Consider the following 20,761-nt stretch of genomic DNA (forward strand, 5'->3'; position numbering starts at 1 on the left):
CAAGCATATGGAAATCATAACTGCTTTGGAGGAACAGAGCTTTTACGCTTTAAGGAGCAAAAGCACAGGTGACATCTGTCTATTCAACCTGTATTTCTCACGTATCCATACTCCACAAGCAGAGTATAATTCAAACCCCATTTTATCACTAGTGTCCTTCACACCTCAAAACCATCAAGCTGATCACAGGAACATAACTACAAGCAAAGGAACCATTTCTGGTTAGTCAGACACTGTTTTGGCTGGTAAGATATCATCAGATTGCAAGCTCTTGGGGCAAGACTTAGGATGTAATTCATGATACAGTAACTGCTACAGAAGGTGAACTAAACCCTGCTTTCCATAGCCTCCTCAGTTTGACAGTATCTCACCACAGCTTCACAAACCTGTGCCCAACCTGCCCCAGCAGCCACAGACACAAGCAATAGTCGCTCAGGCTGGATGTACTCCTCAGCAGAGGTGGGCACTCACAGGCTGCAGCCAAGTCTGCAGGCAGAATTCAAGCTAGTTGTATTCCCCTCAGCACCAGCAACTGAAATTCATTTGTCACTGCTGTCAGACTGTTCCATGACAGCGTTTACAAGCCCTGAACAAATACACAGCTCTTAAGCATGAACAAATAATTCTGCAGTGTGGGTCTACTGCAGTTTTTGACAGCTGAAATGCAGTTCTTGGGTGGGTGCAGCAGACCCCGGGGAAGAGGAGGGATTTGGGCAGTAACATGAGAAAGCACAATGAGAAGGATGCCGGCCTTCCATTTCCCAGCCAGCTTAGCAGTGCCTGAAGGTAGCCCAGAACTGTTTCTAACAAAAGAGCCTTGTGGAAGAAAGGCAACTCGGGCAAACACAAGGCCTACAAGTGGGATTGCTTTGGCAGGGGTTAAGGATTGACTCTGCAATAAAGGAAAAGCAGCCAAGACTACAAGGTAAGGACAAAACAGTCTACAATTAGGAAAAGACCAATAGCTGCAGATTAGGCAAAGACTTCAGAAGTGGAGACAGAGAAAGATGTGCAACAAAGAAGAGGAACAGCTCAAAAGCCTACCTCTAAGGAAGTTCCCCACTGCAAAGAGGAAATGTCATGATGAACTTTAAGCTTCCAGTTACTTAGCTTTATTGAGACAGCCTTCAGCTATCAGAAACACATCATAGACACAAGAGCTGCAAACCAATTGAATTAGCAAAGATATCAACTCCTAGTAAGCTGCTCTTTGGCATTAAGACAGGCAGCCACTATTCCTACGCCAACAGGATACCCAATTTGAGCAGTCAGTCTGAATTCAGCCCACTGCTGGGGAGCAGGACCAACCAGTGCCACGTCTCTGTGCCTCCAGGGTACCTGCAGTGACATTTTGTTCTGAAAGGAAATGTCAGACACACGATTTGCTTGACAAGTCAGCTCTGATTCCAGGAATATGATACAGCCCACGCATGGCATAGTAAATATGGTTGGGTTTAACTACAGAACATCTGATAAAATTTATACCCAAACACCCATTTGACATATATCAACACAATGACACTTTTGGCAAGATGACAATCAGAGCACTGCATTTTGTACTTCTTTTCAGCTCAACTGTGCAGAATTGAATCATCTTTATCACTATTTTCTTGTAGCCTTGGTTAGCTACTACTTCAACCTTCCTGGGCCAATGCTCAGATTCTCAGTTCTCTTCCGCTGGTATCAATTAAATCTGAGGCATTTCCCCCATTTTGTAGGTATATCCGCTTATTTTTTCCCTTTCTTTCTATATATTTCTAGTAACAATAAAAAGGAAATTGACGGAGATGGACACATCCTGATTGCACTATACTGGGTAACAGCACCACATTTCCAAGGCTGTTTCCCATGCTGCCGTTCTTATTTACTTCTCACAGGTCTCACGGCGCCAGCAGCCCACCAACCAGCACTACCACAAAACAAAGAGAACTCAACCAACTAATACAATTGGGGAGAAATACCCCATTCTTACAGAGACCAGACTAAGAGTTGCAAAAGCCACTGTCCTATAACCTTAATGTTAGCTCACAGCTGACTCTCTGCTCACGTCAGTCGCATCTGATCAAACTGGCCTCTAGCAAACAGCAGCACTATACTCACTTGTGCACGTTATTATGGCAAACAAACCCTTATCTCCCTTGCCCCTGAAGCGTACAGAAGAGCTCTGCGTTCTCTAGGCCTGCAGAAGGCAACTGCAAGCACGGCTTATGAAACAGCCTCGGCAAAGAACATTACATTCCTGTAAAACCATTGTCATTGCTGCAGATAAAGTAATTACTCTGACTCATTCCGAAGCAGGTAATCTGAAAAGCACAGGATTACATTACTGCACAGTGCTGCTGGCTACAAGTTAATTATCAAATCCTGAATTCCCATGTAAGGAAATCTCTCACCAACACAAGCACCCACAAACGTCACACATTAGAGCCAGCTGATCACGTATATACATTTATTTTACAGCTCTGCCTATTGACAAGCTGCTGGTTTATGCTCTTTTGTATGTCATGCATTCAGGTGTTCTGTCCTAGCACTTTGCCACAGCCATATGGGTATAAAACTGCTGTGAAATTCATTCAAGCTCACTAGTCCTAATAACCACTCTCTCTGAAGAAAACACTACTGAAATACAGTGAAGATGCTATAAAGAGAGAGAACAGAACAAAGACTGAGCCTGAAGAGAAGTGCTGACTTAAGTCAACTATTCATATTATTATTATTAGTTTCCCTACTTCCTGCAAAAGTCAAAATCCTGCCTATTATTTTCTACTCCTCCTACAGAACTCCTTTATCTACCCACCTCTGGCATGGCAGACCCATTACGTGGGTCTGACAGACAGGAACAAGCATCTCTGAGCAAACGAGAAGCAGAAATTTGATGTCTTTCAGTAGTTTCTTTGCTAACCCTGCAACAGCAGGGCAGGAAGCAGTAGCCCATCCAGTGCTTTTAAGCCATATTGCAATGATTGCACAGACTATTCATCATCTCGGATTCTTTTGGTGAACACACAGAAATAGGCTGGGACATGGGCTAACGTGAGAAACTTGTACAATCGGTGTCTCCTGCACTGAAAAGGTCAAAGGAAGCTTTCAGAGACCCTGCGCAGACAAAGGGGAGGCTGCACGAGGAGAGCTGTGGAACACAGCACGCTATTATCCCGGTGTCCCAGTAAAGCCATGTGATTCCTTTGGACAGCTCACCGCCAACATCCACATCATTACAGGACTAAATACAGGCTCCAGCAGAACAGAACAGCACGAGAAAAATGTCTTCTGCAGACTGCAACTGGGGTTGTTTATAAGGGAGTTACCAACAGAACTTCACTGCTCGGTTTCAGCAACCAAACTGCACAATGAGAAGGGATTATTATAACTGAGTCATGTAAAAAGCACAGAAAAATCCATCCATTGTCTAGGGAAACTTAAACCTTGCCTCATGCTCTTCATTTAATCAAATGTATTTCAAGAGGAGAAGATAAGCACCAGCATGTCTGTTCCGGAATCTGAGGCTTTACTAGCTTAAAAGAAATCATAGAATTATTTAGCTTGAAAAATACCTTTAAGATTATCAACTTCACCATTAACAGAACAGTTTTAATACTTGGCTAAGATGCAAGACTACTAACATGAGTACTTCAAGAGAAAACCTCCAAGCCATTGTAAACTGCACATTAGGTTAAACAAATATTTATAATATGTAAGTTTTCTGTAGCCTACTACCAAGCATGACTTCCAATCCATCTATGCTGAAGACTTAATCCTAGAATGATGGGGGCTGGAAAGGACCTTAAAGCTCCTCCAGCTCCAACCCCTGCCATGGGCAGGGACCCCTTCCACTGGAGCAGCTTGCTCCAAGCCCCTGTGTCCAACCTGGCCTTGAGCACTGCCAGGGATGGGGCAGCCACAGCTTCTCTGGGCACCCTGTGCCAGCGCCTCAGCACCCTCACAGGGAAGAGCTTCTGCCTAAGAGCTCAGCTCAGTCTCCCCTCGGGCAGGTTCAAGCCATTCCCCTTGGCCTGTCCCTACAGGCCCTTGTCCCAAGCCCCTCTCCAGCTTTCCTGCAGCCCCTTTAGGCACTGGAGCTGCTCTAAGGTCTCCCCTTCAGGAGCCTTCTCTTCTCCAGGCTGCCCCAGCCCAGCTCTCTCAGCCTGGCTCCAGAGCAGAGCTGCTCCAGCCCTCGCAGCATCTCCATGGCCTCCTCTGGCCTCGCTCCAGCAGCTCCAGGTCCCTCTTGTGCTGCTGCCCCAGAGCTGGATCAGGGCTGCAGGGGGGCTCTCCCCAGAGCACAGCAGAGGGGCAGGATCCCCTCCCTGAGCTGCTGCTCACGCTCTGGGGGTGCAGCCCAGCACACGGGGGGGTTCTGGGCTCAAGCGCTCACTGAAGCCGGGTCATGGGGAGCTTCTCATTGACCAACACCCCTGAGTCCTTCTCCTCAGGATTTCTCTCAGTGATCTGACCCTGATACACTGTGGTCTCTCAAACAAGGGATTGCCACCCTGTTTCTCTACCCCCTTGCACCCTCACTTCAACCTTTTACTCCTTTACCTCCACTTCAGCACATTGATTTCAGAAGAGTAATAGAAAATTTAATTTTACAAGAGTAATGCAAAATCCCCATTAATAAATCTAAGAGGGCAGGAGAAGCATTACCAGCACGCACAACCGTATCAGACTCTGACATGACTTGTTTCTGAAGCCAAGCTCCCCAAGAGCTTCCACATAAAACCCACTACACAAGACTTGAGCCGATTTCAAGGTTCTCCTTCTACATCTTCAGCTGCATTACAGGAATGCCTATTCTTCCACAGATAACTGTATTCCCCCTTCCTTCACCTTGCCTTTACCCCTAATTCTAGGATTAAAACCAGGGAAGAAATGAGAACACAGGAGACTTCAAGGGCTGATAAAAATATTAGTATGGATGAAGACTTTGGGGTGTTAGAAAACAAAGTAAGGAAAAAGAAAGCGCACAATAAACCAGATCTGAAATTTGCTTCTAGTCAACGACACAGTGACAAAGGAGTGTAATTGTATATAGCTCTAGCTTGGCAGCACCTTTAAGAAGGTGGCACAGAGGCATGCTCTAATATACACCAGCACCATGTTAAAAATACATTTGTATTTTGATGGTGCTCAGGACATTTCACTTGTAATCTCTCACCTCCTACTGCAGCGAAGGACTCAACAAAACACAGACACCTTGCCAGAAGTCTGGCAGCTGAGCAGACAAGTAGTTACAGCAGAGATTTAAAGCCTTAATAAGCTCTAGCACTAAGCTGTCAGAAAGTACAGGCAAACTTCTGTGGTATGATTTGCCTTTCTATTTTCTATAAACACCTAATGAAAGCTTTCATGAATGTCCTTTGGAGGCTGCCAAGTTCAACTAGCACATTATCTCAGCTGATGCACATGACTATATGGAAGATTCTTACATCACAGCTCTAAGAAGTAATCTCGCAGGCTTTTAACTACAGGAAAACTTTCCCATGTAGGGTGTAGGTTATTTCTGTACAGACCTGCCTTATGACTTCATGGCAGTGTGTTATGAAGAAGAAAACCTGGATGTTTTGAGCACTGTTGTTGTGCTCTGGTTCTCCTGCTCTGCAAACGGAGCAGGAATTGTCCAGCACTGGAACACAGACACTCATGTTGAGTCTGTGGCCTTCAGGTTGAGTTCCACTGAACAGACTCCCAAGTTCTCTCATGAAGAGGGGTTTGCACAGTAAGCTGGTATGAAGCTGAGCATAACTCTGGCAAGCAAATCAAGGATGTCTGCCTGAATTCCACAGTTGGGAATAAAAAAAACCCAGTTAAATTGATAGCCTTTTCCTAAAGGATTGCTTTCAGGAATGCACCAGACTCGATAGCATGCGCTGCATTTGGGCTAGCTGGTGATCCTAGAAGAAAAGGAAATACGTCACTAGCACGGCACAAAATGGTCAGACGGCACCATTCTTAACATCTACTGAGCTCTACTAAGACATAATCCAAACCTTGTTTTCAACAGATATTCCAATCTTTTCTCATTTCAGTATTCAGGCCAATCATCCATTTCAGGGGAAAACTGATCCACTTCTATAGAGAAATACTGAACCACGTAATTAAATGTACAATTAGCTAAGCTCAGCTCTTACAAAGTAACCTGCATTAAGTTCAAAACATTGGTATTTTAACATCCTCTTTCATAAAAGGTCTTCATTTGACCTAATGTTTTCATGAGTAAATGCCTTCTGTATGTAGCCATCCCCTTTGCAAGCCATGTGGTAACCACCCTGCTGTTACCACTTCAAACTCATTCTGAAAGGCTCCAAGAAACTCCAGTGATAATAGATCAGGATTACTCTTCTGTGGACAGGAAGCAGAGATCCTGTGGATGTATTACCACACCATTCTCATTCACTTCTGTATTTCTTCAGCCTGAAATGTGAAGAGTAATTGCAAGTTGTGGTTGAAGTCCTCACCGCTCTCCTTCCCTTGCCTTTAGGTTTATCTCCATCTGCCTTTCCTCTTCCTCCACATCCTTTAAGAGCCAGCATCAAAGCTGAGAGATAGAAGTCATCTTAATCTCTGCCCCAATACTTCTATTGAACCTAGTAAAGATCAATGAAACTGTCTACTGAAATGAGATAATGCTTATCTGTTTCCAGGAGTCAGGAAGGCAGCTGGGATCCATACCTACCGTGTAGCAGTCTCCCAGTAGAGCTCCTATATATATCCATTATCTTATCTACATTTTAAGAGTTTTATTACCTTTGTAAAGGTAAATATATAAAGTGTAGCTTTTATGTGCAGTATCAGGAGTCTAAGAACACAAGTATTGACAAAGGGTAAGAAATAAACTATTCTTCAAGGGTTTCTATGACACTTGAGGAAATACCTGGCGCTCCTCATATGCTCCTTCCAGAACTGTAAGGATGCTCACTCTGCTTAAGCTGCTTTAATCACTTTTAGGACAATGGACAGAACAATATAGTTTAGTATTTCTAGTTAATTCTTGTGCTCAGCCTTGACAGCATTACCATTAAACCACACTACTGTGCCATTGAGAGGGCAGTGAATTAATGAAGAGGACAGCCCAGGAGGATGTAAACCTCAAGCTTAGGCATTTTTAAACATTTGCACAAAGGCAGCTCAGTCTTAAATCCACACAAACATAATGGTTGTTTTGCTGCCTTGGTTGCATCAAATCCCAAGAACATCCTTGTTCTGAATCCACAGGCAAACAATGACAAAATGCCAGCAACTGAGGAACTGACCCATACTGGAATACAAGATATTAGGCACAGGCTTACCAAAGCTTCTGGGAGGAAGGAAGCTCAGTTTGGCCACTGCTGCAAAGAAAGTTGAAGTTGCTCAGTTTTCACAAGCAAATCCAGTTTGAAGGCAAACACTGCACATGTTTATAGGGGAGGGGTGGTACAAACCACTGGCAGTGGCAATCCTATGCTATGCATGGAGGCGAAGCAATAGGCAGCAGAACAGTTCCAAGCTTGGGTTTAATGCAAAAGGCCAGTGAAAAGGAACAGACTGACTGAGGCAGCGACCTCGTTGCCTGCCTTTTTTTGACTGCCCTGTAATTACAGGAGAACTAGGCTGAGCCATGGACCCAAAGCCCACCCAAGCCACACCTCACCACCTTGCCCCTGGGTCTAGAGCAGTATCTCATTGTGAATTTTATAGGAGAAAGAACAAACCCAGTAATTAGTGCTTCACTGATCACTGCAGAAAGAAAATAGCTGTGAAATATGTGAAAAGAGGATGACATCTTTCCAAGGCTGCAACAAAATGACAGAGGGTCAGAGTCTGGATGCCTACTGCAGGATACCCACAGCAATAGGACCTACCTTGACATGGCAACTGCGAGGCTCCTATGACCACCTATACAAAATAATAACTAGAGAAGAATGTAAATTCCTTCCTGTCATTGAAATCCAACAGGGAAAAGTCTGACTGCATTGCATATAAATGGATAGAAGTATCTAATGCCCAAAGGAGAAAACGGGTTTATTCACAGATTCATCACAAGCTACCACCAGGAGCTTGCTGTCCTTCAGGGACAGCTATCACGACACGAGCTTCCTTACATCCCATAGCCATTCTTGAAAGACTAAAACTCTGTACAGCAGCTCTGTGAGTGGGACTTCATTCCCAGGGTCACTTTGTCCCATTGAACAAGCAAAGCTGGTCTCCCACTGACAAGCGGCAGTTCCACACTCTGGTTAAGAATACAGATCAGTGGAAAAACATTTTCCAGGGCATTAAGGAGTTCTTAAGTGCTTTGCACTCCCTTTTTCTCCCTTCCTTTAACCAACAGAAAAACAAACCACACACTCATAAAAACCCAGAGGGGCTTCAAAACTGCATGGATGACAGAGCCAGGGAGAGGTGAGGTGCTGCCAGTATCAGCATTTGGGGGAATAGAAGAGAAGCCAGAGTGCCCAATGCTCCAGCAGATGGTCAGCGCCTCACTGAAAAGTTTAGGAAGGTAAATAAAGATTTGATTTGGGGTTTTTGGTATCTGCAAGAGGGGGATTTCCTTGTGACAATTTTAATTACGACAGCTTTTTGAAATATGACATTTTTGTTAAAATATTCCCACTGTGATTCAGTGTTAATGCACTCGTGCCATTCTACAGGATTAGGTAAAATTACACCAATACCTAGTGCTCTTTTTAACTCCATTTGACTTGTCAGGGTTTTACTTTAATACTGAACAGACATGGGCCTGCTAAGTTTAACTTGTGTTCTCTGTGCAGAGAAAGCTTCATTTAAATAAAATATAAGAAATGCCATAGTTCTTTCTTCTCCCCACAGAAACCTGCAGCCAATTTGTACTTGTAAGCATCACCAACAGAAATACATTTTCCATTGAAACCACTGATTTGGAATAAACACTGAGCCAGGATCGCTTTGATCTCCAATTCCAGCATGAGTCACTTGGACTAAACACATCTACTGTATTTAAGAGCAAAGGGGGACCCAGTCCTATTAAGACATCATCACTTCCTTCATCATCTCTGTATTCATGTGCCACTGCAAATGAGTAACTTTTCTCACCCACATGAAGAGGGACAGGTTAATTCCTCCTCCTTTTAGTACAGGGTCTGTGAGCTGCCGTGTCTTTCAACCAGTGTTGCTCTCTGCTTACAGATACAAACCCTTATACACTTCAAAGCAAACAAAACTGGGTTTGTAATGCAGTGGTACCTGTGTACCGATAACCACACAACAGAGAACTTGATCTGAGGTTTACCTGCTCACAAAGGCTTTGTAATTTCTATGCAGATTCCCGAAACCATGTCAAATCAAAGCATTTGGCTTGTGCTTGGCCCCAAGAGATTTGTGAAGTTACACACGGAATTCAGGGTGAGGCTGCAATGCCAAGTTTTGCTTTCAGTTGCATTTCAGTGCAAATTCAGACTAAATCCACCAAAATTAGCATCAGATTGAAGATGGGATCCCCATTACTAAACAGCAGCAATCCAAGCCACCCATCTGATCACACATGGCTAAAATCCTTTTCTAAAGGTGGTTTCCAGACAGAAAAAGCCAAAACAAAGACCACTGGACATTTCTCCAGAGAAAACAAGCTGCAAAAGGCAGCAGTGGGCTTACTTTTGAAGCCATGACACAGAAAGCAGACGTGAGTAGGTTCAGTCTCAAAACCTACTTGGAAGGGCACTCAAATTAACAAATCTGGGGGAAGTGGGATACAAAAGGTCCAGCAGAATGCTTCCAAAGTGAGTCTAGTAACCAGCAAGTCACACGTAGATGAGTTACAGTGTGGAAATGCTTGAACAAAAGCCTGAAGAGATGCATCATCACTGATTCACTTTCACACAGTAGCAATGCAACCAGTCCATGTTCTGTGTCATTAACAAGCAGGACGCATCATTAATGGGCACAGAGCACCATTCTCTCCCAGTGGCCTTGATGCTCTTGCTATTGAAGCAGATCCAGAGGCAGAGTTGATGTCATCTTTGTACATGGATCAACACCAGTCACTAACTACAGTCATTCAACCCCAAAGCAAGAGATTTTAACAATATATTTGAAACACTATAATCTATCAGTGTGCTTAAGCTATTGCCATACTACAGCGATCTTATTTTTACCCCCTGTTCTAAACACATTATAAAGCAGAGGCAGGTTCCTTCAGATGCAAAGCGGGATGTAAATGCATAAGAACTTGAGTAAAAAGAGACAAGGATGGAGAGCACTCAGACAAAACGAAACTGGAGACTAACACACATGGAAAACACCCTGTAGAAGCCAGGTGTATGGTGGGGGAGCGCAGAAGAGAGTTTGAAATCTGGTTTAAAAGCACAGCCATGCACTATACAGTTTCCCTGTGTCTTGCTTACTAAGCACAATCAGTCTTGTCCCATTTATTACTTAGCAGTTCTGGGAACAAGATAATTTTTAGCTTGGAGAGGTCACAAGGCTGCAGTTACACTGAACAGCACACAGATGCATTGTATTAAGTTTTTAAACTTCCCTTTTAAAAGGCCAACCTGGAAGAAATCTCTTCCTTTCGTGTACAAAAAGACTGGTCTTAAACATTAAGATGGAGACTTAAACCGTACTAAACCATAAAGAACAACATCCTGTGCCTATTTCTAGCAAAATAAATCTGGTCACAGAAGCACACTCAGGAAGCCAACGTAAGACCTGGAGAGCATCACCACAAACCTTTAACCACAAAAAAGCAGCTTTGAGCTGTACATGGGTTCAATGCTTTCTTTAGCTACAAGCCCAGGACTCAGACTGCGTTACTGCAACAGAAGCCTATGATTACAGCCGCCAAAGAGCTAGAAATAACTTGTTTCTGCGTTTGTTTTCACATCAGCCTTAAATTGCAAGGGTTTGTAGAGATTGGTTGGGATTGAGATCAGAGGTACCAGGGGGCTTTCACTCCCAGAGCTACTCAGTGTTTAAGGTGTGCTTTGGAAGTCTGTTTTTTTGCCTTCAGAAAGGCCAAAGCTTCCCACCATGGGTCGCAGGAGGAATGAAAAGGTAAATTCCAAACAGACACAGAAAGTCGTGTGGTTCTCTTGCCACAGAGGAAGCTGTCCTTTGAAGAACACAGCACAGATCATGGCCCGGCTTTCACTGAAACTCTCACCACAACACAAGATCCTGGTATCTTTTCTCCACCACATCCAAACTGCTTCATCTGTGCAGTTAGTATTTTACTTGTAACTCAGAGTGAATAGCCAAAGATAAAGTTCCGAACAAAGAGCTAACTTGTACAGCTAAGACGGCTATTTCAAATCAGTCCTAACACATCTCAGCCTTCCCCTGCTGCTCCCATTACAAGTCAGTTTAAGGCACACACAGAGATTTATCTACTTAAATACAAAATACAGCCCCAATTCCACTGTGGAGCACTGTTAGAAAGCAGGATCGAAGGGAAACGTCCTCCTCCCCTTCCAAACCTTCTACGTTACTACAACCCAGAAGCCGGAGTTTCTAGCTCTGCCAATGAAATAAATACATCTGGGATCCGTTAGAGTGCTCCAGGTATTCATACTGTAAATGCCTGTCCCTGCAGCAGCAGTTTAGAAGCAAAGACGGCATTATCTAAAGAAAAATGCCTGACACCCAAACAAACCTGATTCTTAGAATGCTCCATCTGCAGAGCTCCAAGCAGTGCAGCTTTCCAGCCAGCAATTACAAGGGATGTATAGTTTTGTTATGCAGCCAAGCTTTTCCACATTAGACAACTTTATCTGCTCTTCACAAAGAAAACTCCCATTCTCTCAGTGCAAGTAAAAAAAGTCATTCCCAGACTGAGTCTCAGGTTTCACCAGAGTGAGCATTTACCATCAAAACTTCCCATCCTGCAAAGGGTATATCCAAAGCATCTCAAATACTGGGTTGTGTGGCTGCTTTAGAAGCAGGGAGGGACACTAAATTTCAGTGAAAAGCCACATTGAAGCAAAACTACCCCTTGAAAACACAGAAAGAAGAGCAGAAATGCCAGAATTAAATATATGGCTTTTCACAGAGCCTGCTTTATTACCAGCTCTGTAACCAATTGAAGCCTGGGCAGGAGTCGAACATGCTGGTTACATTCTTCTAGAGGGATAAAGAAATGATTTGGTTTTGATTGGGTCTATGTGTAACATTTGCATCTTGTTACCACTGATATTTCAGCTTTAAAGGTTTGCAGACATTCCTCCAGGGCTTCTCTTAAGCACATTTTTATGAAGTTCCCTGCTTTAAAACAACCCCAGATCCAGTTAGTTTTGACGTGTGTTTGCCTTTGACAATGATAATCTTTGTCTTTTCCAGCTGCAGCAAATTTAAGCTAATCTCTTTTTCAAGTGGACTTTATTAATCTTCCCAACAAAATACCAACCTGAGGTAAAACAATTATTTCCAGTTCAACCCTTAGTACCAGTTAAGTCTGCGCTGGAAAAGGCGACTGACATCTGGCAAACTCAATATCTGCACCAATTAAGCGCAATTGTGAAACCATAATATACAAATCTATTCAAGTGTTCCCCCTAAAGCTCCCCCCCCCCCCAGACAGAGGAGCTGCCTCCTTGCAGCTAAAAGGGGAAAAAAAACCCAGAAGGGAGAACAGGGACTGACTGCAGAAGCTTTCCACCAAGTCAGCAGCCTCACGCTGGCCACACACAGCAGCGTTTTGAGTGGCATAACACACAGCGATGAGCTTCCATCTTCCAGGTCTCCCTGTGAGGCTGGAAAGGAAGGAATCGCCTCTGCCCAGGTCTGAGCCCTGTCCTTGGCATCACAGCCTGACACAGGCTGCGTTCTGTGCCATGAACAAGCAGGACACAGTCCATGCGCACTCTGCGTCCTGCCTTAGCCAAAGGCAGGCTGTCAGCGCTTCACCTCGGTGAGCAGTGTAGCTTGACTAATTGGGGGCAGGAAAAAGCACGTCTGTTTTCCCCTTTTCCCATAAGCAGATTTAAACACCCGGGTGCATGCTTGGCCACAGGAACACAGGGCATCCCCTGTCACGCTGCAGAGGCCCATTCAGCCCTGCTGCCTGATGCCTGGACAAGGACCCCAAAGCACGCACGTACCAAGGACAGGACTTACATAATGACAGATCATGCTGGTTTCACAGTCCCAGATGCTCTTCAGAAAGCTGCTTTTTCTTCTAAACCCACTAAACAGACCCAAAGGCCCTCACAGGGCAGCAGCAGTGCCATGTGCCTGTGATTAAACCTGCTTATTCCCGTCCTGTGAAGCTGGTTACCCAGGGATGGGGGGAGAGATAGATCCAGGATTCCAATACTGGTCATGTAAAACCCCACAATTGTTCCATCTCGCCTCAAGGGAGGTGAAGCAGAACAGTATCTTGGGTTTTTTTCTCTCCAGTTGTGTTTCAGCTAACAAAATCTGACCCTTCCCTCCACTCCCAGGTAACTGAGAGCCCTGAGAAGGATTTTTCCTGAGCTAGTTTGACTGCAAAGGAAGTGGACAATTTTACCTTTGCTTATTAGAAGTGTAATACCAGATAAAAAGTGAGGAAGGATGTGGGATCAGATCTGGACAAAAGCTCTTTTAAATCCTACCATAGTTCGGAAAAACCTAAAGGAAATTAATTTTAAGCTCATTTTTTCCTTATGAATCTCCTCCAATTGCTTATTCCCATAGCAAAAATCATAATCCACATATGTACAGCCATGATCATCACTAAAACATATTGTAAGATTAAGACAACACATTAAGTAGAAAAATTCCCCATTTTATATATCATTTATGTAAAATAACATTATCTGGAGGAGAAGGAAAGGCTTTTTGGTCTGAAATATCTGCTGGGCTCCTCAGGGGGAACACTTTCCCATTTGTACTTCAGATACAAACAAAAGTCTGGCTAAAATATGATCGACTTGCTCCCTGAGGATGCACTCTTGTATCTTCTAGACCTCGGAGCTCCAGTTTCTTGTGTTAGGATGTCCAAGACAAATAATTTGTGGGAATGGAACAAAGGAGCTGAATATGCGTTGCTAAAGTGAAGCCACTGGTAATTCCTGAAACAGCACAGGCAAAATCTCATTGGAAAGAGTCTCTTCTACCATCTTCTACTGTTATGTTTAAGAGTAGCAGTAAAGCTACCTTTAAAAGGAAGGACGCAAAAGGGATTATTTCACCTCTGAGTCCAACCACTGCATTTTTCAATTCAGAAGTATGACAGCAATGAGTTTGTGTCTTCAGCAACCACAGACACATCACCTATGAGCTACAGGTCTTTGAAAGGAGCTCTTCACTTGAGTGGTATTCACTGACTCGCAATGTAATCATCTGCCTGGTGTTTTCCTGGTAGCCAAATGCTTCAAACAAGCAGCATTTACCAGCTGTGACCTCCTTAACCAAGTGGTCATCCTGCAAAAGGAAGGAAAGCCTCCACTGTTTTAGGAAATACATGTTAACGCATCACTATCTGATTAAGCATTCCTGCATATGGAGTTGGTGGCCTCTTGGTCAGGTTACAAGGCCTGATGGCTTCCAAAAGCAAACTGGTTATTTTCTTGGTGTGAAACCAACTCCAGTGTCTAAACCACTTCTAGTACCTCTAGCAAACTGTTTCTGACACAAAGCTACCTGCCATTGCACAGGGCACCCCAGTGGCCCCACCAGGCAAAGGGGCTGCCCATCCATTCCATCTTGGGATGATCACCAGTCTGGGCTGGAAACTTGTGCACACAACAAACTTTCTGCAGGCCCCAACACCACCATCACGAGATGGGCACAAGGTTTATTCTCCACTTGGGACTCATTTCCCTAAACACAACTTGATCATCAAAGGCTTCACAGCAAGATAAGGCAACCCCCATAAGTGTATATTTATATACATAAGCAAGCCATGACAGATACTCCCTTCCCTGCAAAAACAAACAAGAAAACATTGGTACCAATCTTTACAGGGCTGCTGACAAACACTGCAACACCCCATTACCTGGTGATAATGAAAGCAAATTGACTAATGTACTTCAACTGCAGGAATTCAGTTTGAACCAGCACAGGGTTACACCACAAGCATGCAAAAGTGTGCTCAAGGCCACGAATGGAAAAGCCAAGCTACCCCAAAGGAGTTTAATCTGTGATGTCCATCTGATGGCTGAAGGTCAAGAGGGGAATCATCACTGCAATTCCATAGTAATGAACTGCAGATACAATGCTACTGTTGATAAGCATTAAGTCTTTTTGTCAAGCATCAGGAGGAAAACCTGTTTCAAGAGCAGGAAAGGTGGTGAGGATGAGATTTACCATTGCCTACAAAGAGGTCCCACTGAACTGATGTGGTTTTGGAACGACCTGGAGTGTGCACACAGTCACACCTGAGTACAGACTCTGGGATCAAAAGCTGCTGTACACAAGCAGGACAGACAGAACCAGCCACATACCAATTTAAATGGCCCCCAAGTCTCCTCTTCCCTAAGAAGGAAAATAAATCACATAGCCACTAAAAAGCAGAAACATCCCCAACTTCTGGTGACGTAACCCACACCCAACACGTATCATCTTCCTTAACCAAGCCACCACCAAGCACAACTTCCTCTGAAGCACCACTACTCCCATCTCCTTGGTACCAACCATAAAAACAAACACAACCACGATGGCATCTACTATTCCAGACCAACAAAAAGAGAAGCCAACTTCTTTTTTCCATCCAGATTCAAGAGGTGCTCCAGCCATCAGGAACAGAGCAGTAAAGGCACACAAGCTTTAAAAGATGCAGAGAGTAGGCAATACTTCAGTTGAGAAACAGGCCAGAAATTACTACTGGGACAGATATATGCCTAAAAAATCTCTCTAAATCGCGTTAACTCACAAGAGGAGGTCTGTTACAAAGAGGTCTGTTACAAAGCCGGTGACTAAAGGTATGCAAAGAGCACACTGCAGTTCTGCTACCCTGGACAGAAGAAATTCAGCTACGCTTCACAGGCCACAGAGCTGGGAAATGCTGCTGCCTCCCGAAGCAGAAAGCAGGGATGGTATTTGTTCTGCATCAAAAAACACAATACCAGGAAAAGAGGAAGCACATTTTAAGCCTAAAGATGACAAAACTCCATCTGGGAGTGCCCACACCAGCCCCAAAGGACAAGCAGCTCCTCCACAACGCAGGAATCTCCCTGCAGAATCCCAACTACCTTTCCCCCCCTCCCTCTCCTTCCTCTGGCCTCCATCTCTGCCACACTACGTTGAGCAAATACAGCAACCCAAAGGGGACACTATCCATCACCGGGGCCGGGGGGGGGAAGAACACCATTTGAAAGCCCAGGGCTTCCCAACAGGCTCGGAGAAGCCCCCAGCCGAGCAGGGCTTACAAAGGCTGGCATTAGGGCTTTTGTGTTCACTAATTCCGAGGAACACCTCCGAGTGCAACCCTTCCCCTGCAGTATTTGCAACCCGAATATTGCAGCACTGAGCTAATTTTGGGGAGCTGGCACACGAAAGACTCCTAGAGTAATCAGATCAGAAAACGAAGGCAAGCTAAATTTAGGAGGAACTATGCAATGCAATATTAATAACAGATTTTTTTTCTCTTTTCCAAAACGGATTTTTTGTCTAATTTTCCTATTTCTTTTTTTTGTTGTTGTTGTTGTTAAAATGAGCTGACAACGCTCCTTTTGAGACCAAACCTCTCCAGGGAAGGATCCTACAATTCTCCTGTCTCCAAGCTCAGGTACAGCCCCCCTTAAGGAAGAGCCTCCCCAAAGCCCTCGGCGCATCCTCCCCAGGGATGGAGCCCTGCGGGAGAGGGGACATCACCCCCACGTCCGCACGGGTCTCCCTACAGCCCCCACACGCTCCCTCCGCCCCCAGCAGGGGCTCTCCCGTTTCCCCGCACTGCAGGAGCGGGCAGCTCGCATCCCCCCCCCTTTCCCCGCAGGCTCAGGGCCCCCCAGCCGCTCACTTTCTCTTGTACTCGTCCCGCTCCCGCTTGACTTTGGCCAGCACGTTGTAGAGGGCGCGGATCTCGGGGGTGATGGTGTCGATCTGCACCCCGACGCCGTCCGGATGGATCCAGGAGACCCCGGGCCCTTGCACCGTCTCCAAGCCGCCGCCTCCCGTGCGCCGCACCTGGGTGTAGCTCCAGATAGTACCGGGTAACCGGCTGTAGTGAGGCGGCGAGCCCAGGGGCCCTGCGCCCAGCCCGTGCCCGGGGCCCGGCGGCGGCAGCAGCGGGGATGCACCGGAGTCGGTCTGCACGGCCTGGTCGCGGGAGAAGGTCTTGTAGCGCAAGCGGCGGTCGCGCTCGCTCTGCTGGGCCGCCAGCTGCTTCTCCAGCAGCCGGTTGCGCCGCTCCAGCTCGTGGACCTTGGCCAGGAAGCAGCGGAACCGCACGTTGAGCCCCTTCAGCAGGTGGATATTGGAGCCCAGGTCGTTACGAAGAGCCGCGGTTACCGGCGGGCCCCCCCCCGCCGCCGCAGCCGTGCTCCCGGGACCGCCAGCAGCGCCGGGCCCCAGCGGGCAGGAGGCGGCGGCGGCGGCGCCGGGGGCGAAGGCTCGGGCCATCTCCCCGAAGAGCAGCGAGTTCATGGCCCGGCGGCCGCGCAGCCCCTGAGGTGAGGCGATGGCGGGGGGCTGCGGCCGGAAGCGGCGGGGTAACGGCCGCTGAGGCGGAGGGGCCGCGGCGGGAGCAGGGTCTGAAGGGAGAAGCGGAGCCCGGGACAAGAACCGGCACTGGCGCCGCCGCCTCCTCACACTCCTGCGGGCGCCGCCGCCGCTGCCCGGGCACTGAGCGGCCGCCGGTGCGGGGCGGGCCCGACTCCGCCTCACCGCGGCTCCAGCGCCACAGGCTGCGGGCAGCGCTGCCGCCAGGCCCCGCCCCTTACCTCAGCATAGCCCCGCCCACCCCTCTAGACTCCTCCCACTACGAGCCCGTAGCCCCGCCCCCCGCTAAGCCATGCCGCATGGGCGCGGGAATCCCCCACGTGTGCTCTGCGAGGTGCGGGGGGGCGGTGGGTTTTGGGGGTAACCGCGTCCAACAGGGCTTCCATTCCCTCAGCGAGCCCCCAGGTTAATTGTACAGTGTTAAATAGACACAGCAGCATTACTCCTACCCTGCCCCTGCCCTGCGCATCGCAGCTGGCTCTGGGGGAAGTCACCGAACCGATACGATTAAATTATAAGGGGTGAATTCTGTTATCTGAAAGCAGAGTCCGCCTAAGTGCTAAATAACGTGGCTATTACAATAATTAACTTATTAAACAAGCGTTTCCCAACTGCTGGACCTCTGAGCCAGTCGGCAATCAAGGGCTATTGTTTAATTGAATTGTGTGATTACTCCGTTGCACTGAACGATGCTCTGTGAGCAAGCGAGGGACAGAAAAACCCTCAGTAACACTGGTGTAAAGCTGTAGTTGTGCTATTAGCTCCAATAGAGATGTAGTTACACTATTCATTCCTATGGCTTTTGAAATGTTCAGGTAATATTTGTATTAAACTACATGGATAATATTTATATTGAACTACATGGGCAATGTCTGCATTAAACTCCATTTGGATGGAGTTTCATCAGCCCTGGCACCGAGGGCTCTTCAAAGGGCTCTGTTCATGTGTTACCAACCCCTGTTTTCCGAGCACCTCCTGGAAAAAAAAATACATGTAGTGGGTGGAGGTGCTTTATTAAAGGGGTGACTCAAAGAAACACCTAAAAAGATTATCTCTTCCCAAGCACAAAACCACGTTATGTAGACTGTAACCTGTGTTCACTGCAATTATGGGAAAACACCTTTAATACCCTGGTCATCAGGGCCTGGCTGTGACTGCTGACAGTGGGTACAACCATCAAAGCTCTGCTGAACCAAAACGCTTGCAGCTCGCTGGGAAGTGTTTCTGTGGCACGTTCCACCCTGCAGATCCACAGCAGTGCTGGCAAAACGCAGGAATAGACTAAAACTGCCAATAAGAAGGTTACTACAGGGGTAGAAGCCAACCAAGAGCAAGTTTCTTAGAATCCCAGCCTGGTTTGTGTTGGAAGGGACCATAAAGCTCATCCAGTTCCACCTGCCATGGGCAGGGACACCTTCTATAAAGCAGCTTGCTCCAAGCCCCATCCAACCCATCCTTGAGCTCCCAGATCTGGGTAATTTCCCATTTTCCAGGCACGATCCATCCTCACTGGCAGGCAGCAATGTCAGAAAGAGAATGGTTAACAGCTGGGAAAATCCTACTGCACACCAAGAGGTTTCATTCTTTTGCCTTAAGGAAGCAGGAAAGCATCAGTGGGAATGATAAACTGGTCAGTTAATAATTGCTTGAGTACCTTCCCACACATGATGCTTATCATGAGCACTCCTTAGGCAGCTCCCATCACCATGGTGAGGATGGATTCACCAGGGCCCCATCCAAAGGTCATTAAATCAAGGAATCTTTTTCCTAATGGGCTTTGGCTCATCCCTGAGATGCAAACGGTCACCACCAGCATCCTGCTCCGCTGCCAGGCTACGGTTTCATCCCAGCCCCTGACAGTGAATCATCCACAATTAATCGCAGCAATTAATTAGGTTTAGGCTTGGAGAAACAGAAATCTGCCATGAGGGCTCGTGCAACCACGGAGCTGACCCGCTGCCACCAGCTGTGCCCAGCATCCGCAATCCGGAGCATGGGATACCCCACAGGCTGGGGGCATTCCTGAAGGGATTCCTCCAATTCCTGCCATGGAAAGCTCACTGCTGCCTGCCAATTGCAGATATAAATAATGAAGCACTGATTAGCCCTTTCCTATTTGGACAGGGAGGAAAAGGGATGGGAAATGGTGCTATTTCTGAACGCAGAAACTATCCATCAATTAAATAACGGTGCCCACCCCTAGTGATGCTAATAATAATGTGCTGGACTTATTTTTGCTCTCAGTTGCTTCACCCTGAGCAGGCTGGAGCAGGGACTGAGTATTCTGGACCATTGGATTTGATTTTTACTGCCAGTTTTCCCTTTGCTTTGGGAGCATCCTCAACGGCTGTTTCAGGATTGCTCTCTACATTTCTCAGGTCTTTTGATACTAATTTCCCTGGGTTTGGCTCTATACATTCAGGCTTTGGTAGTCTGGAAAGGTCTTGTTTTCTCTGGTCTGCCTTACTTCAAAGGAACCAGTTTACAACCAAACCAAACCAAAGCCAACCAACAGCCTGGCCTGCAAGCACGCATCGCGCTGAGTTACAGTGAGTAGGTGATGCTCCCCCGAGCTGACCTGCATCGCCACCGAGTTATGGTTTGTGTGTTTGACTAAACCCCCCTTTAAAACAACCAACCAAAATCCTTTGTCCCATAAAACTCCCCAGCCCTTAAAAACTGCCCCCAATAACCTCAGCAGAGTCCTTCTCAGCTTTGGCTTTCCAGCATCATGGTGAAGCACCATCTCTGCCAAAGCCCCGGGGATCTCAGCATCCCTCCCTCATCCCCATTGCTATTCCCTCAGGCTGCAGCAACCACCCAAGCGTGCTCCTCACTGACCTCAGTGATGGAAAAGGGGGATTTATTCACCCCAGACTCTGCAGTAACAGGAGGTAGCTTCTGTCTGAGGCTGCTATTTAACAACCAGCAAGCTTCAGTGGTTAAAGTGGGATGAGTGTTGCTTGCCTGGGGCTCTCACCCTTGCACTGCAGTTTGCTGCCTGCCTGAATAAGGGTATCTGGGCAAACCAAGTAGAATTTTTAACAGGGCCTCCCCAAAATGGTTGGGTTTTTACCCAGCCCCATGTGATGGTGCATGAGCATCAGCAGGATGATGGCATTAGCAGCTGATGAGTTGCTGTCATGAGCCCTACTGCATCCTG

At 46.6% G+C, this 20,761-nt stretch overlaps 1 protein-coding gene across 1 annotated transcript in view; it reads right to left on the minus strand.

The window, feature by feature from the left end:
- IFFO2 (intermediate filament family orphan 2) overlaps nucleotides 1-17,755 on the minus strand; it is a 40,533-nt gene extending 22,778 nt beyond the window's left edge. The window contains exon 1 of the mRNA XM_061367810.1: nucleotides 16,898-17,755. Within this exon, the coding sequence (XP_061223794.1) occupies nucleotides 16,898-17,523 (626 nt within the window). The 5' untranslated portion in view covers nucleotides 17,524-17,755. The remainder of the gene's footprint in view (nucleotides 1-16,897) is intronic.
- Nucleotides 17,756-20,761: the final 3,006 nt, after the last annotated feature.

This window comes from Neopsephotus bourkii, unplaced genomic scaffold (assembly GCF_033783945.1).
Source record: "Neopsephotus bourkii isolate Nb327-2 ecotype Australia unplaced genomic scaffold, CSIRO-AGI_Nbou_v1 NB_1399, whole genome shotgun sequence".
In the NCBI taxonomy this organism is placed as follows: Eukaryota; Metazoa; Chordata; class Aves; order Psittaciformes; family Psittacidae; genus Neopsephotus; species Neopsephotus bourkii.